This window comes from Castanea sativa, chromosome 12 (assembly GCF_040712315.1).
Source record: "Castanea sativa cultivar Marrone di Chiusa Pesio chromosome 12, ASM4071231v1".
In the NCBI taxonomy this organism is placed as follows: Eukaryota; Viridiplantae; Streptophyta; class Magnoliopsida; order Fagales; family Fagaceae; genus Castanea; species Castanea sativa.
Window position 1 is genome coordinate 20,960,435 of NC_134024.1, and position 17,580 is coordinate 20,978,014.

Consider the following 17,580-nt stretch of genomic DNA (forward strand, 5'->3'; position numbering starts at 1 on the left):
TTAGACTTTTTTATTATATAAATATTTTCTTTTTAAAACCGAAAAATCTAAATTTTTTTTTACAATTCAGTGCCACCAGGGCGTCTAACCTCAGCTTTTATTATATTAGTATAATATTTGTTTAATCGACACTATAGTTAAAACTTTTTTAAAATAATAATAAATTTGATTCGGCTAATGATTTTCAATGGGCTCACAAGCCCAGCAGGCTTAAAATAACAAAGTTGGGCTATTCATCTCAGTCAGGCTAAACAAAACACTATTATATATAAACAAAAGGGCCCATACAAAAATCCAGGCCCCAAATAATAGTTTATGATCGAGCCCTAAAAAATTTTCCCTCATTGCTCTTTCCCAAAATTTCGAATTTTGAAACACCTTCACACTCTCACTCTCGGACACAGACACAGAACACACAGACACACAGAACACAGAGAAAGAGAGAGGGAGAGACGTTGTTTCTTGCCGTTGATGTTGGGCGAAAATCAAAATCCCACATCGGATTTATACGTTAAATTTGGTGTTTTTGTGTTTGTTTTTGCTGATTCTTGAAGAAGAAGAAGAAGAAGGAGGAGGAGGAGGAGGAAGAAGAATAGAGTGGAATAGAAATGATGGAAGCAATATTGATAGAGTGTGTTCAGAATAGCCTTCGGCAATTCATGCACCGAAACGCCATTTTCATCTGCGAAAGACTCTGCGCTCAGTTCCCATCTGAGGTACTCTCTTTCTTTTTCTTTTTCTTCTTTTCAAGAAAAACCCTTTTGTCATTAGCAAAAAATATTGATAAAAAAAAAAAAAAACCTGACTTCTTTGACTTCTGGGTTGTGAAAATTGCAGACAAATTTGCAATTGTTAGCTGGGTGTTATTTGAACAACAATCAATCTTATTCTGCTTATCACATTTTAAAAGGTATGTATGTATGTATGTATGTATGTATGAATGTGCTTTGTTGATTCTTATTAATTAATTGATTAAGAATGTTTTTGTTTTTTGTTTTTTTCAGTAAGTTTCTTATTATGTGGTTTTATTCTTATGTGAATGAAGGAACACAAATGGCTCAATCCCGGTACTTGTTTGCGATATCATGCTTTCAGATGGATCTTCTTAATGAGGCCGAAGCCGCGTTATGTCCTCCTGCCAATGACCCTAATGCTGCCGAGGTCGTATTTTTAATTTTACAACCACAAATCAATAATATTCTTAATCATTACATATATGTTTTCTTCAAAATTTGGGGTGGGTTCAGTCAAAATGTAATACTTTGGACCCATTAATTTTGCTGTTTTTGTAGTTGTTTGCTTCGCTTCTGGTGATGAGTTACTTGCTCATTTTTGTTTTTCTTCTTTTCCTTTTGCAGATTCCAAATGGTGCAGCTGGTCATTACCTTCTTGGGCTTATTTACAGGTTGCTCTTTTTTCAGTTTTTGTTTTGATATGTAGGTTAAGCTTTTGTTTTCCCACATGTCAGTCTTTTTGTGAACTTCCAGAGTTCTTTTGCTTGATAGAGAGACAAGGAATAAGTCGGTTTGAGACAGACATTGTTTACTTATCAAAAATGAAAAGAGAAAAGAATGAATGGGACACGGGACACCCTTAAAGCTTGTTGGTTTCTCTCATATGGTTTTTTGAAGTGGATTGTCTATGAAGTTTGCTTAAACTTATTATCAAATTCACCTGTCTATTAATGTTTCGCATGACAGAATATCAAGTGAAAGACATATTTAATTAAAGTTTTCTTCTTGCTGCCCCAAGATATGGACTCACAACTGACTATAAGTAGTTGGAATACAATGCCACATTCTCTTATTTTGTGTTGGCTCTATTCTTTAATTTATTTTAATTCACTGGCATCTATAGCTTATTTAAAGTCTTGGATCAAAGTAGTGATTGGACAATGTAAACATGGTTGTTAACCCCCAATTAATTGAATTTCATTACTATATTATCTTTTAACCTCTGTGATCCATATGAGTTATATTTCCTTCATCTTACAACTAGGATAGTGAGACTGAATTTCATTCAATTCTCATCTTTGAATTTCTGAATTAACATAAATTCTGTTGATGGTTAGTTTTTATTCATGCATAGACGGCATGAATATGTCCATTTATATTTACTTCAATTTTATGAAATTTCTTAGTTTAGCATATTGGCTGCTTATTATTGGGATTTCATTTTTTTTTAGGTATACTGATAGAAGGAAAAGTGCTGTGCATCACTTCAAGCAGGCATTATCTATAGATCCTCTAATGTGGGCTGCATATGAGGAGCTTTGTGTATTAGGTTTGTACAAAAAATACCTGCATGGTTTCAAGTTCTTTAACTGCTTTGCTACTGGCATAATATATGACTTCGTGCAGAAACCAATTGGTTAACTCTAAAGGCTTAGAAAATTAATATTAGGAATTTCAGCTGATTTGAACTCAGTGAAAAAGAAATTTAAGGTCATTATGGTTGGTGAAGTTCCATATCAGCAAAAGAAAAAGAGAGTTATATAAAATATCACGGTTTGACTGCTGCCCTCGTTAAGATTCTTACTAATGATAATCTTTGCCACCGTAAAGTCTGTGTGATCAAGTGGAGTTACATGTTTTAGAAGGCTGGGCCAGTAAGTATGCTAGTGATTTGTGGTCCCTGATTTTTGTTTATTTGGGGATCAGTGGGTTTGTATCATCGAATCATTGAAGTGTTGACCTGCAGGAAGGGGAGATTGTTAGGTGGGGTGTTCTGCTTTGTGTGCAATACCTTTGTCTCTTCTTTGGATGGTTTGAAGGGAGTGTAACTGTATAGAGCATTTGGAGGTTTAGAAAGGCCTTCAATGGAGTTGAAACTTTTCCTTGTGTGTCCTTTGCATGAGTGGATTGCTGTATCCAATCGTTCATCTCGCACTTTGCTTGTTTTGATTGATATCTGATGTTTATATAATTGAGAGATGTAGTAGTGTTGTCTCAGTGACCTTTGGCGTTTGCTCTCATACTTTTGATCCATATTTAATTCAAGGCCTTTCTCCTTTGATTGTTTTAGGTGCTGCTGAAGAAGCAACTGCAGTTTTTGGTGAAGCAGCTGCTCTTTGCATACAAAAGCAGTACTTACATCATGGATCAGCTTCCCAAAGCTTGCACATCTCAAATGAGGATCGTAACTTAGTTTCTGGCAGGAACTTTGGCCAAGGCCCCAATGATGCCAGTCCAACGCAATTGAAACACATGCAAGGAAATAGCCTAAGAGATATTCCTGGCAATTATCATGGAGCAGCTGCATTGGGAGGAGCTGCTAGTCAGCCTTCAAATGGCAGTTCATCAAACGTATCATTCTATAATACTCCTTCACCAATGGCCTCACAGGTATAAAAATGGAAATTACATCTCATAATGTTATAGCTATGTATAAGGTTTTACATCCTTTTTTATTCTGTGAATTAAAGATTTAATCACTACTATGGTTAATTCCTTGAAACTTTAAATGAAGTTAATGTGTTTGTTTTCCTTATAAAAGAATAACTCTCTTCCTTCCAAAAATAATTGTTTTTGATGCTGCTCGTTATAACTCATGGTACTGAAGCAGTGGACTTTTTCCCCTTGTTTCTTTAGCTAATATATTGAGTTTCTTTACATCTTCATTAGTTTGTATCTCCTTCTTCTGTAAAGATTAATCAGTGGCCTTAGATCCCCTATATTTCACAGTTGTCAGGTGTTGCTCCACCGCCTTTGTGTAGAAATGCGCAGCCAAATGGCCCAAACCCAAGCATTCTCAATGCTGATAGCTCTCCAAGGTCAACTGTAAACTCTACTATTCAAGCCCCTCGAAGAAAGTTTGTGGATGAAGGAAAATTACGAAAGGTTATTGATTTGAATATTCATTTATTTATTTATTTTTTAAATTGTCACTCAGTTTTCATTTATATAAAAAATTAATTATGTATTTCACTGCTTTCATATGTCATCTCCTTTACATAGAATATAGTGATAATTAAATTAGCAGTAATTCCTTATTATAAATTTTATAGTCTAAATTATGAATTTTCATGCATCCATTTTGAAGAACTTTTTTGTAATAAATAAATTCAATAAATTATTTAGTCAGATTTCCATAGTGCATTTATTGTGCATGAAACTAGGAATTTTATACGGTTCATTAGTAACATGTCAGGAAGTTAAAATTGGGCAGGGGGTGGGGGAGTCTTATCAGCCTCCGACTTTACACATTATCTAAAAAAGCTTAGTTCAAGTTCTTTTAGGTATTAGTTCTTTGAATTTGGGAAGTTGTGAGGTGTGAGCTTTTGCATATTAATTTACCCACTAAGATCATTTTGTTACTTGGTTTTGCCTTTATATATTTTGTTAGAATTGTGGTTTATGCTTTTGGGATAAGTGCCAATTTTTATGGTATTAGTGTAGGCGGTAATAAGTCTGATTGTTGTCTCCTTTTAACCCCCATTTGAATGTTCCAAAATTCCACGTGTTGGACTCCACTTATTGAGGGAGAGTCTAGACCCACACGTGAGAGAGTGTTAGAATGATGGTTATCCACCCTTTCCTATCAACTTAAGCTTTTGGATGTAGTTGGCATTTGATCTCGTTCATGTATTTTGAGGTTATTCAGTTGTTTCAGTATTTTCTGCTTTTCCCTGCCTTTTAGGTATGGAATTTGAGCTCATAGTAGTTTATTTTGCCTTTTGGGTTGATACAGTCCTCAATTCATTACATAGGTTGCACCATTGTACTTTAATATGTCGGCTTAACTTGTCTATACATCTTATGGCATCTTTCTGCCTTATGTTATCAAATTAGTGGGTATGGTTGTCTTCTTTGTATTGTGGGTGACATTTTCTTTTTGTTCATTATATGCTATATTTGGATGGGGAAAGAGGAGAAAAGGGGGGGGGGGAAGTAGGGGAAGGGGGTGGGGGGTTTAAATTTTCCTGTTTGAAAGTTTTATAAAGGGAATAAGAAAGGATTTGAAAGGGTTTTAAGGGATATATTACCCCTTCAAACCTCTTATTTTTAATTCCCCTACATTGGGGGAATTTGGAGGAGGGTTCCAGTTTTATTAAAAAATTTCAAATTTCCAATTTTATCCCTAGCATTATATCAAATTACTAACTATATCAACCATCTACATGATCAAAATTCTCTCTTTCTTCCCTCGTATTTAAAAAGTCCTCCTTTGGTTCTCTAATGTCTTAAATATTATACCTATCTAAGAACAATGTCATTGACCAGTTTTGTGCCCTCTCAAGTGTCTTTTAGCCATTAAGAGTTACTCACACTGCAGTGTAATAACAAACTTCACTTTTTCAAGGACAATTACTTCAATTTATACCCTGGAAGAAAATCAATGGTCTGTCTCTAACCATCTTAAGCAAACATCTGCCTTTTTTTTTTTGGATAGAAAGTTCAAGTTCAAGAGAAGAAAGGAGCACAAAAACATGTAACTGGACAATTCGAAGGACAAAAAACCAAGCAGTAGTAGTCTGCTTCTTGAGAATTGTAGGAACAAAAGTTATGAACCACTGCATATGTGTCCCATCCAGTTATTCAGTCTTTTATAATAAAAAGGGACAGAATAAAATTTAGTTAATGAAAAAAGGAACTTAAAAAGAAATGGAAAAAAAAAGACTTTTTTCTTTTGTTTTGTTTTCTCTAGCTGTGTTATCTTAATTCAAAAGTCTCACACTGGAAAGCAAATAAGCTTTTGTTACTTTGTGCCAAATGGAGTGTCCTAAGCTCTCTCTCTCTCTACCCTTGAGCTTCTTTCTACTAAATCAAAGCCTGATATTGATCTCTTTTTTCAGCCACAGATCCACTACTATCTCTACGTGGTGCTTACAGATATATTAATAATATGGTTGTATATAATGGTCAATCACCCTCCTTTACTTACACACATATTTTATGCTTTGAAATACAGTTTGGTGCAATATGATTAATATGTTCATTGGTTAATAGTAGAGTAACACAGTTTGATTAGTAATTTTCTTGTATAATTGCCTATCACAAAAATAGAAAATGGCACAATTATAATTTTTTTTAATTTTTATTTTGTTTATCTTTATATGTATTTTTAAAGAGAAATTTCATGTAGATAATATCAAGTAATGATCTCTTATGATTATATCTATTTGTTTAATTTTAACCAAAAAAGGGTACAATCATCAATTTATATGATGTCTTACCCTTTCCTCTCCTTCCCACATTAGTTTTCAAAACATCCAAACAAAGAGGAGGGTCTCTATTCCCTTCTCTTTCCCTTAATTTTTAAAACATCCAAACAAAGCCTCTCCTCTCCCTCCAAACTTTCTAACCTAGTCTAAGTCATTTGAGCTTGTCTTATTTTATCTCCTTTGTTTTCAGATTTCTGGGAGGTTATTTTCTGATTCTGGCCCTCGACGAAGTACAAGACTTTCTGGAGAAGCAGGGGCCACGAATGTGAGTGCAACTATGGTAGTTGGAAATGGAACTAGCAACTCTTCTAAATATCTTGGAGGTTCCAAGCTGAGCTCTATGGCATTTCGTGCTGTGACAGTTCGTAAGGGTCAGTCATGGGCTAATGAAAATATTGATGAAGGTAATGGATCTCTTTTTCTTCTACTAAGTTAGTGACCTATACAATAAAAATGATGATTACTAGTGCAAAAATGATAATCTTCCACTGGTATTCCTTTACATAATTATTCTCTACCACTTGGTTAAAAACAATAGGATTTGATTTTTCTTCAAAAACCTGATAATGGGAACTCAAATTTTTAGTTGCGTTGTGGATGCAAGAGTTGTTTCCTATAGATTGTGGTTTGGACTTCCAATATATCAATGTGAAGTTGGCCTTATGTGAACTCGATTTCCTTTCATTATGATATTTTGCCTAATGGCTATTTTATGGATACTCTAATCATTCTAATTCGATCTCATTTAGGGATACGCAATGAGGCTTTTGATGATTCTCGTTCAAATATTACATTGTCAACTTCTAGTTCATCTCCCTCTGGTGATACTAGAGATCTTGAACAAGAAGGAGCCACCGTTCCAACTAATGGAAGTATCATGAACGGTTCAAGAGTTATTAGTGGTGCTTCAGAAATAATGGGCCTTTTGAGAACACTTGGGGAAGGCTACAGACTTTCCTGCATGTACCGGTGCCAGGTATTGCATGTTTTTTCTTGAAGAAACAACAAAACATACTAGTTATATAAATAGGAAAAGATGATTGGAGAATTTTTTATGAAAATAACGGAAGTCTATTAGAAATCGACACAGAAAAGAGATGATTTTATATGCCCTGGCTTATGTGTAATTGTATGACTGCTTCTGGGTTGTACAGGAAGCACTGGATGTCTATCTTAAACTTCCACACAAGCATTATAATACTGGCTGGGTACTTTCTCAGGTAGGTTGTAGTTCAAAATTCTATACATGACCCTTTTCTGGATTTGATACTTTTTATCTACATTGTGATACAAAAGTTGACTATTTATACTAATGCATGGGTTTTTTTTATTATCAATGAACTGGTTTATTTACATGCCATTGATTCCTAAATGACTCTTCTGCTAGAACATTAGAATATCTGCATAATACTGACTATTTGGCATGTTACTGTTCATGTTTCAAATGCAGGTTGGAAAAGCATATTTTGAATTGGTAGATTATTTAGAAGCTGATCGGGCTTTCAGTCTTGCTCGCCAGGCATCCCCTTACAGTTTAGAAGGAATGGATATATATTCTACAGTACTTTATGTGAGTTTTGACCATATTGTACTTGAGGAAAGAATTCTTTTTTCCCCTGTAAAATGGAAGGGGGGTTGTCCCAACTATGCAATCTGAAAATTTACTTCCTTGGATGGGTAACTTAGCAGAGTCAGCTGACTGCAAGTGGGGGGCTTAAAATCATTGTTCTGCTTCTTAGTTTGTCATTACTATATAGTTCTCTTGATCTATTTTTCTTGCATTTATGATAATGTATGCTTGCAGTAAATTTTTTTTCCCGTTGCTTCACTAACAGTTATACTATATCCATTGCAGCATTTGAAGGAAGATATGAAGCTAAGTTACCTGGCTCAAGAACTCATATCGACTGACCGCTTAGCTCCTCAATCTTGGTAGCTTTGTCAACTCTTTTCAAATTACAATGTGCATTCTAGTCTTTAGTTTCTTATAAACCTGCTCAGCATTGGACTTTTTCAAGTATTTTTAATACTCACTTTTATACTTCTTATTTTCAGAGCTATTTCTCCTTTCAAATGTTGTTATTATTATTATTTTTTTGATAAGTAATAAAGATTCATTGATATTAAAAAGAGAGAGTCACCCAAGTACACAAGTTGTATACAAGGGGGAACAAATCAAAGACGAACATTACAAAAGTCAAGTAAATCCAAAATAGAAGAAAAAGGATGGTTTCTCCACACTGAGAACCAGTCAAGTAAGGTTCGGAAAAAAAGAAGCTTGAGATCAGGCATGGAACTCTTGATGTCTTCAAAACACCTTCTCTCCTTCCAAATACACCACAACAAATAATGAGGAACGACCTTCCATATATCTCCATTATGATGGCGACCAAAACAACCTTGCTAGCAAGCCAATAGCCCAACAACAGACCTTGGCATAACTCAACAAACTCCAAATAAACCAAAAACCATATCCCACAACTCCAAGGCAACTGGGTGATGAAGGAAAAGATGGTCAACACTTTCACTATTGCACTTGCACATATAACACCAATCCAGAATGCAAGCCTTTCTTTTCCTTAAATTGTCAATAGTCAAACATTTTCCCAAGGCTGTGGTCCAAATAAGGAAAGCCACTCTAGAGGGAATTTTTTGCTTCCAAATGCTTTTCCAAGGGAAAAACTGCTCACTATGGCCAACTAGAAGATGGTAATAAGCACTAACCGTGAACCCCTTACTCTTACAAGGCAGGCAACAACTCTTGTCCTCCCCGATCCCCTTACAGGAGTGCTATAAATGGAATTGATGAAGCTCATGAAAGCTTCCAATAATAATAATAATTATTATACTTTAATCTGGTGTTTAAAGTTTAGCTCCATGCAGTATAATATGTAATTATCTCATGTCTTACTGAACCTGATTTTGGTTGTTTATTCACTCTGGTGGACCACGCAATGAGTGCTTATTTGTAAATTGTTGTTATTGTTCTTTATTACACTCTGAAGTCTTGAGATAAGGAGACTTCTATTCATATAAGTGTAACTTTTTCCTGCATACTTGTTAGTGGAGGGATGGGAAGGTCGTTTGGCATTTGTCTTTCAGTTTTTCCATGAGTCATGTGTTTGTTACTGCCCTCCTGTTATTTGGTTGTATTATGGTGACTACTCGTAGACGTTTGGTGATTTATTGCTTTTTTGGCATTGATCACCTACTTTTCATGCTGCCAGTAAGTTGTCTTTTCTAATGTAAGGGTCAAAGGCCAGTATTAATATTATCACGTCCTTTGTTATCCATGGCCGTAATCAGGGTTCTTAGTTATTTCTATCAACATTACCTTTTCTTACATTTTTTGTTTTGAATGGACATGTAGGTGTGCTATGGGAAATTGCTATAGCTTGCAGAAAGACCATGAAACGGCTCTGAAAAATTTTCAGCGAGCTGTTCAACTTAATCCAAGATTTGCATATGCACACACCCTTTGTGGCCATGAGTATGGCAGTTTCTTCCCTACCTGAAACCCCAAATTAACTCATAAGATTGAAAATCTTGTATTGATGGTTAATTCTTACTTTTTATTATTTCAGCTCACTATTTATGATCTTGCAATTGTTTCCTCAACTGCAGATATGTAGCTTTGGAGGATTTTGAAAATGGAATTAAGAGCTACCAAAGTGCACTTCGGGTTAATGCAAGGCATTATAACTCCTGGTATGGGCTTGGAATGATATATCTTCGCCAAGAGAAGTTTGAGTTTTCGGAGCATCACTTCCGAATGGCTTTCCATATAAATCCACGTTCTTCTGTTATAATGTCTTATCTTGGCACAGCTTTGCATGCCTTAAAGGTGGGTCACTTGCTACATTTTTCTATTATTATTTATGGCTACCGAAGCAATATTGTATTTGCAAACTCTCTTAATTGTATTTCTATTATCCAACAGAGAAGTGACGAAGCTTTGGCGATCATGGAGAGGGCTATCTTAGCAGATAAGAAGAATCCTCTTCCCATGTATCAGAAGGCTAATATACTAGTGAGCTTGGAAAATTTTGATGAAGCTCTAGAAGCCTTGGAGGAGCTTAAAGAGTATGCCCCTCGTGAAAGCAGTGTATATGCTTTGATGGGTAGGATTTATAAGCGGAGTAAGATGTATGACAAAGCGATGCTTCATTATGGTCTTGCTTTGGATCTGAAGCCACCTGCAACAGATGTTGCTGCCATTAAGGTGATTGACTTATTTCATAGCTAATTGTTTCTTTTTTAAACTTGGATATTATTGTTGTTATTATTGAAATGCCACTTCAGTGTTTTAGAACTCTGTAAAGTTCCCGATATGCAAAAAGATTCTCTCTTTTTGAGGATTTTGGAGTTTAAATGAGTGCAAAGATTGCTATATGCCATTTAATCAAATTTCTCTGGAACACAGTCATCAGGTTTTAAGTTCAGAACCAATGGTAGTGTAGCCTAGTGGCATTTCTCCTTTGGGAGGTTTCGGTTTCGACCCAAATCCGGTGCTAGATTTGTGGGGTTAGAAATTTCTTCTATTGTTTATAGAAAAAAGGTTTAGTTTTCTGATTGCACAAGCATGTTTGTCATTCAATTTTGTGGTACAATTAGTCAAACTATCTGCCACAAATTATGCGTTTTGGCTCTTTATTTGTATCTATACCATTGATGCGCTTCAAAAAAAAAAAAAAAAAAAAAAAAAGAAAGAAAGAAAGAAGAAAAACTCAATCTTCTATTTTGGGTTTGATTACTTCACAAAAAGATTGCATTTCTTTTTTGTTCTTTCAGTAAGTGCAGAGAGCAAGGAACTTTTGTTATGTTCATCATTTCTTACTTTATAATCTTTTGACAGGCTGCCATTGAGAAGTTGCATGTACCTGATGAAATAGAAGACAACTTGTAGATTTACTTGTCCTTGATGTGCAGAAATGGAGAATGATGCAAATTATTTGGCTCAGATCGTTTGGTTCCAAGGAGTTTGGCCTGCTTGTGCTTTCGATGGATGATGAATAAAAAAGCTTAATGCTTGAGGCCTGATTTTTCATGCTGGTATCCCATCTAGTTGGCAGATAATGTGGAAGTAACCTCAGTTTCTGTAGGTGATTTACACATAACAGAGGAGTTCGTGTAACAAAGGTATTAAAAGATGCCATACATGTATGGATACTGGTATAATGATGCCAGAGAAGTCTTGTACCATTAGTCTGTATTACTTGTTCATAGTTGTAGTTGGCTCTCCTATTCATTGATACTAGGGCATAATATTCAATATATTTAAATCCGTTGTTTATCTAGGCACATAGCCAGATTGCTGATCCACACCCTTTTCTTATGATTTTGCACTAATCCTGTACCCTTCGCCGCACATAGTTGTATTTGGAATCGTACCCTTTTACACGAGTTGGTTTATTAATCATTATAGCTTTGTAACTAATGCTAGAGGCCCTTGAGGCTCACATTCCATCGAACAACTCAAGTTTTTTAGAATCAAAGTGAAATGAAGGCCATTACAATCATTATAATTGTGATTTCAAGGTTTGTCGTTTTAGCCTATTGTCTATTGAGTCTGGATCCACTATAATACAAGGGCACCAGATGTGGGGTTGAGCTTGCTTTAGACTTTAATTGTATGTTATAACATAGATTGCACTGACATTACACTACAATCTCCAAGTCCGTTAATTTTTAAGGAGTTGATGATAGAATCTTGAATTTAAGGATTTGAAATAATATTATAAAACTGGCTATTGGAGCAATAGTATCTTTCAATCCCACTTTTTGTGACATGGCTCGGCTAGCTGGTTTCTTTGATATTAGGTTATCACTCACAAAGTTGGGTTCAGCTTGGAGGCAAATTGAAACTCAACTTCAGCAAGCAGAGTGGTTTGAGTGCTAAAAGCTTTGAGCAAAAACAAAGTCAATCAAGAATCTCCCATGGCATATTAATACAAATTTAGGTAGGATAAATAATCAAACATGAGGGGTTTACATTTTTGGGGCTAAGGCTTTGTTGTTGTTGTTGTAGTAGTAGTTGAAGGGCTTACATTATTTTCTTTTTGAAAACAATTGGGTTTTGTGTTATCAAAGTGATCAAATTAAGTGGAGCGAGAAGGAAAAGTAGGACAATATAAAGAAGTTTACATAGGCCTAGAAGAAATTGGAGACAAACAAAGACATGTATAGTAACACTAACAAAAGAGAAATCTTGAATGTCTAGAGCATAAATATTATGGAAGCAGACCTATAGAAGTGGAAAATATCTGAAAGCAATGCAGCTCTAATAGTCAAAAAGTTGATGTCTTATTAAATACACCATATAGCATAGAGCATAATTTGAACAAAGCTACAATAGAAAGCCCAGTTTATAGCTTTTAATGTATGTACTGAATGGTAAATTAACTAAAAAACCTCAACGAATAGTCATAACTCGTTAGCATGTCTAAAAGGTGCGGTATCATGTTTGTTCACACAATTAAAGCTTCGCAGAGGCAATTTTCAGAATAGCAGTGTGAAGGAGGGCAATATAGTAAGTTAACATACATCTGAAACGTAATAATAAAATAACATCTCGAGTTTTAGAAACTCGAGTTCCATTTTAAAACTCGAGTCCCAAACACTCGTTTTGTACTTGATGACGTGGCCAGCAAATTTCAGAAAATGCCACATAGATCTCGAGTCTGTAAGACTTGAGTTCTAGCAAATCAAAGTCGAGTCTTATAGACTCGATTTCCACAGATAGACCAACGCCAAAGAGAACCCAGAGAGAAACCTAGTAGAACACAAAAAAGAGAGAAACCCAGTTGCCTGAACCCAGGAAGAAGATGAAGCCTGAACCCAGGAAGAATGGAACGAAGAAGAAAAGAAGAAACCCAGGACGAAGATGATGAAGAAAAGAAGAAACCCAGGAACAGAAGATGATGAAGAAAAGAAGAAGAAACCCAGAACGATCAGATGACAGGAAGAACGATTTGACGACGAAGGAGGAACGATTTGACGACGAAGAACAGAGACGAAGAACAGATTGAACGATTGGAGCTCCGATTGGATCTGCACGAAGTCTAACTGAGAAGAAATGTGAGGAAGAGGAAGAAGTGAAAGAAGACAAAGCTGAAAGGGAAAAATGGTAGAACTCGAGTATTTAAAACTCGAGCTCTACATGAAAGGCAAAAATTGTGGAACTCGAGTTTCTAAAACTCGATTTCTACGTGGAATTTTTTCCACCTCAGCTTTTACCTCTTGAGTCTCGAGTTTTAAAAACTCGAGTTCAACCTTGAACTTGAGTTTTTAAAACTCAAGATGCTAGTTTCCCACTTTCTTTTGTAACAGGACAACTAACAATATTCTTTGAAAATTAATGTTAAATAGAAAAAAAATTAGAGCTTCGCATATGTATCCAACATGTGGAGGGTAAGACAAGTACAACTTCACAAAGCCAGAATACTGCCTCCCAAAAATCCAAGTACTAAGGGTCCGTTTGGATAGAACTTATTGCTGAAAACTGAAAACATTGTAGCAAAATAATTTTTAAATGTGTGAATAGTGATGCGGGACCCATTTTTAATAAAAAATTGATGAAAAAGTACATGAACAGTGCGCGCACTGCGCACATGTCCCCCTCTGCAAAAAAAAAAAAAGAAAAAAAAAGAAAAAAAAAAGGCAAAACGTGAAAACTGAAACGTGGAAACGTAGCCGCTGAATTCAAACGCCCTCTAATTAACGCTAACAAGTTTCATAGGCCTCAATTTAACCACATAAGCATATCAAATCCTTGGGCATTTCGGCTTTGGTGCAGGTGTATATGGATGATTGTATGTGACCAAGGTGGTCTAGAACCTGCAGCAGTGCAACCTAACCCATCAGCATTGGCGGTGCAGCAGGTGTGTGGGGACCTTGGGATGGGCATGAAGGTGGTTGCAATGGTGCAGCAGCAGCGTGTATATATGGATGTGGGTGGTACGTGCAGCCAGAAGGAGGGGTGGGGGGGGGGGGGGTGGGCAAGAATAAGTGTAGGTAGATTTGTGTACAGAAGCAAAGAATTCAGCCTAGATGAGCAATTCATTGGGTTTAGCACTTGAGAAGACATATATGGGTCGCCCTTTACTAGAGGAGCACCATGGTTCCTCAAACACATAACCTTGAAAGGTCCTCACAGTGTAACTAGTGATCAGTGGAAGATGATGAATGAACTTTACCTTGAACTGAATCCTATAGTTCCACCAACACCTATCCGTACCAACAGCTTCACAGCTCTCACAAACTCAAAATCTGTACCCTGCAAATATTCGTGTTCAAAATTAAAAAAGAGCATACTTATAATATAACCATTAAATAGAAGCATCTTCGTAAGGCGAAGCTTATAATAAATTCGCTGAGCATCTTCTTCTTGACTTTGTATGCAGGTACATAATGTTCCAGCCGGATATTTATTTATTAGACACAATGTGCCATGCAAATATTCAGAAAAGCGTTCCAAGTACTTCCAAGTGCAATGGCTTGTATTCCCTGAAATCAACTCAATTAAGTTAAATAAAAGCTCTAATTTTGTACATAGTCAAATTTAGCTGAATGTTGACAATCGTCAGCATGTTGGAACAATTCCTTCATCCTAACTGAAATTTAGGAAGATGTGATAAAATCTCGCCATCAAAAGCACAAGATGTTTATGAATTATACAACTGAAAAGATGTTTATGAATTATACAACTGAAAAGAGGCACATATTGCCCCAGACAACCTTACTCTTTGTCACTGTTTAATTTATAAATTAAGTCAACTGATTTTTATATGTACATTTTTATTGTCTCACATTTTATATGTATAACTTTCTTATGTGTCACCTTTTTTTAGGTTGAACTTAGACAAACTCAGCTTATTTTTCTCTTACCAAATTAAGCTATAGTAAAATTTACAGAAGTTTAAAACAGACTTGTAGAAAAAAATCTTGAAAGACAACGAGCAAAATTTAATGTGTAAAAATAAATGTCAGCTAAATCAAGTAGTAAAGTTTGTTGTTATCAACCGTGGGACTTATGATCCAATTCTACCTACAAAAAAAGAGGCAAGATCCCTCAAGCTGTATAACCCATAGACTGGCTAAAAGAAAATGTGCAAAAGTACAAATGTAAAGCATAATGTAAGATCAGAAGATAGTACACATGCTTGTTTGGGCTTTGATTGTTAAGGTTTGGTAAATCACTGATTCTATGTGATGTGGAAGCCAATGTGATATAAAAGTCTCTTAAACACAGACATTTTGGTTGATTCTCTCTCTTTCTCTCTCTATCTCTTTATCAATATTTCTTAAGTCACCATCTGCCACCCACGAGGGCTATCTTCTGTATGAAATGAAGAAAAACAAGGAAATGAAAAAATATACCACTGATGAATGTTTGTCAGGCTATCTGCCAACCGCTTGCTCAGGCCCCCCTGCCCTTAATGAATGATCAAATATTACAAGGCACATAAATTTTCTTATTGAAAAATAAAGACAAGACTTCCTTATTTGAAAAGAAAATCATGTAGTCATACCAGTTGTAATGCATGGTATTTCAGCAAAATTCCACAATTAGATGTGGCTGACATAGAGCAATCATCATGGAGGGGGTGCCAGAAGTAGAAATTTTTTGTATCCATGAAAAAAAGTGTGGCTGAAATAGAGACTAAAATATTCAGTGGGCACCAATTTGTCAAGTACAAAATACATCCTGTTCAACTTCCATGTAAGCTGCAGTGCACTGGCTGTCACCTCGCTGGCTAGTTTTATGGCCTTGGCCTGCCTGTGAAACATAGAGATTTTGAAAGGTTATTCGTTGCCCTGATTTTTCAGCCTGGCCTTAGTTTATCATTCTTCAAAATTATACAAGCAATCATGGTTAAGAAATAAATGAATTGCGATAGAAAATAGTATTGTGAGAAATTGAAAACAGAAAATTTCCTTAGATTTCAGTAAGAGTTGATTGAACACTCATATGTAGCATCTTTACTGTATGTGGCACCAGAGTTGTCACAAGGTAATTTTCAATTTTCCAATATACTCCGTTGTGAATTTTTTGGGATTGATTTTGTTTCCAAATTCAAAAACCCTGGTTGAAACCTATGGATATATGATAGGTTGATCTTTATATGACAAAGGCAAAAACAGACTAGACCTCTTATATTATCAACCTCAAGCTTTAAGTACAAAAGGCTAGGATGGTGGGTATTTGTCTCGTTTTATATATACAAGAGACTGAAAGATCATGGGTCTAATTTTTTTTTTTCCTCTATACAAGAAATTAAAGTTGTAGCTCTAGAGGGATACATTCTCTTCTTTCTTCCCCTTCTGTTCAACTGAACTCAGTCAATAAACTTGCCTTTTTTTTCACCATTGATGCAGGATTTGTGTAATTAAATTTATATTATAAATGTAGAATGAGCTTGCTGAAATTGGCTAATTCAAGTACACTTTTCTAAGAAATAGTAAAGCAATCCATAAAAACAACATATTCCACAATATTTGATGGTATAGGTTATATTAAGAACATATTCTACAATGAATTCAGGTTTTAGCATGAGTCGAGTAAAGTCTAGAACAAATCGAGAAACCAACTCCCAAGGTTGTAAATTGACATAGTAACTCTGCATGTAAAAACATAAAGCTATCATGTTCCATGCAAGCTAATTGACCCTGGATCTATCAACACATGGCATGATAGTTAAAATAATCTAAAATAAAAACTTCTTCAAAAATTGAAAAGACAGACAAGAAGACTAGTAGATCTTTAATAAGAAAAACCAAATACTGAAAATATAGTCTATCCTTCCACGTAGTACCCAGATTCCCAGAGCATATCCCAATAGACTTGTAGGACACAGTTACTGGGGTGGCTGAACACTTTACAAGTCACCGGAACAGGACACATGCACTAGAATCAATTTGAAACATATTCAGCTAGAAGCAAGATGTACATGTCAACTTTTTGTGAAATTTCACCTTGGCTTTACCATTTTTCATGCTTCACTCAGTCACAGCTATGACATTTCAAACTGTACAAAGTAAATACAAAATCAGTGTTTAAGAAAACAACTAAATTTCAAAATTGGTGTTTCTAAGAGAAACGTAATGCTTAATGAATCTGAGACCTGAGTACTAAAAAATAATGAGATGCCATTGCCTGACAAGGAAAAGATTTCCAATGAACCAAATATCTTTAGACCAGGTTGTTTTACATATCTGTAAGTTTTGACAAAGATTTAAGTTTGGATCACCAAAGAAGCAGAAAGTTTCCTTCTTAAATTCCTTTGATAAGTTTCACCAAATATAATTCCTTCTTAAATTAGTGATTCTTTAAATCTTGCTAAGGCCACAAACAGTTGTCACTAATGATTTTGTTGATTTGTAATATATAAATTGAGAAACCAAGAATTTAAAATTAA

At 35.4% G+C, this 17,580-nt stretch overlaps 1 protein-coding gene across 1 annotated transcript; it reads left to right on the forward strand.

The window, feature by feature from the left end:
* The first annotated feature begins 331 nt into the window (after positions 1 to 331).
* Positions 332 to 11,483, forward strand: LOC142621325 (cell division cycle protein 27 homolog B). The gene is made up of 16 exons (XM_075794643.1): positions 332 to 716; positions 838 to 910; positions 1,046 to 1,161; positions 1,359 to 1,405; positions 2,186 to 2,283; positions 3,025 to 3,344; positions 3,684 to 3,839; positions 6,354 to 6,567; positions 6,913 to 7,139; positions 7,318 to 7,383; positions 7,614 to 7,733; positions 8,019 to 8,095; positions 9,534 to 9,653; positions 9,788 to 10,007; positions 10,104 to 10,385; positions 11,019 to 11,483. The coding sequence occupies exons 1-16, from the start codon at positions 609 to 611 to the stop codon at positions 11,067 to 11,069; spliced, it is 2,295 nt and encodes a 764-aa protein (XP_075650758.1). The 5' UTR covers positions 332 to 608; the 3' UTR covers positions 11,070 to 11,483.
* Positions 11,484 to 17,580: the final 6,097 nt, after the last annotated feature.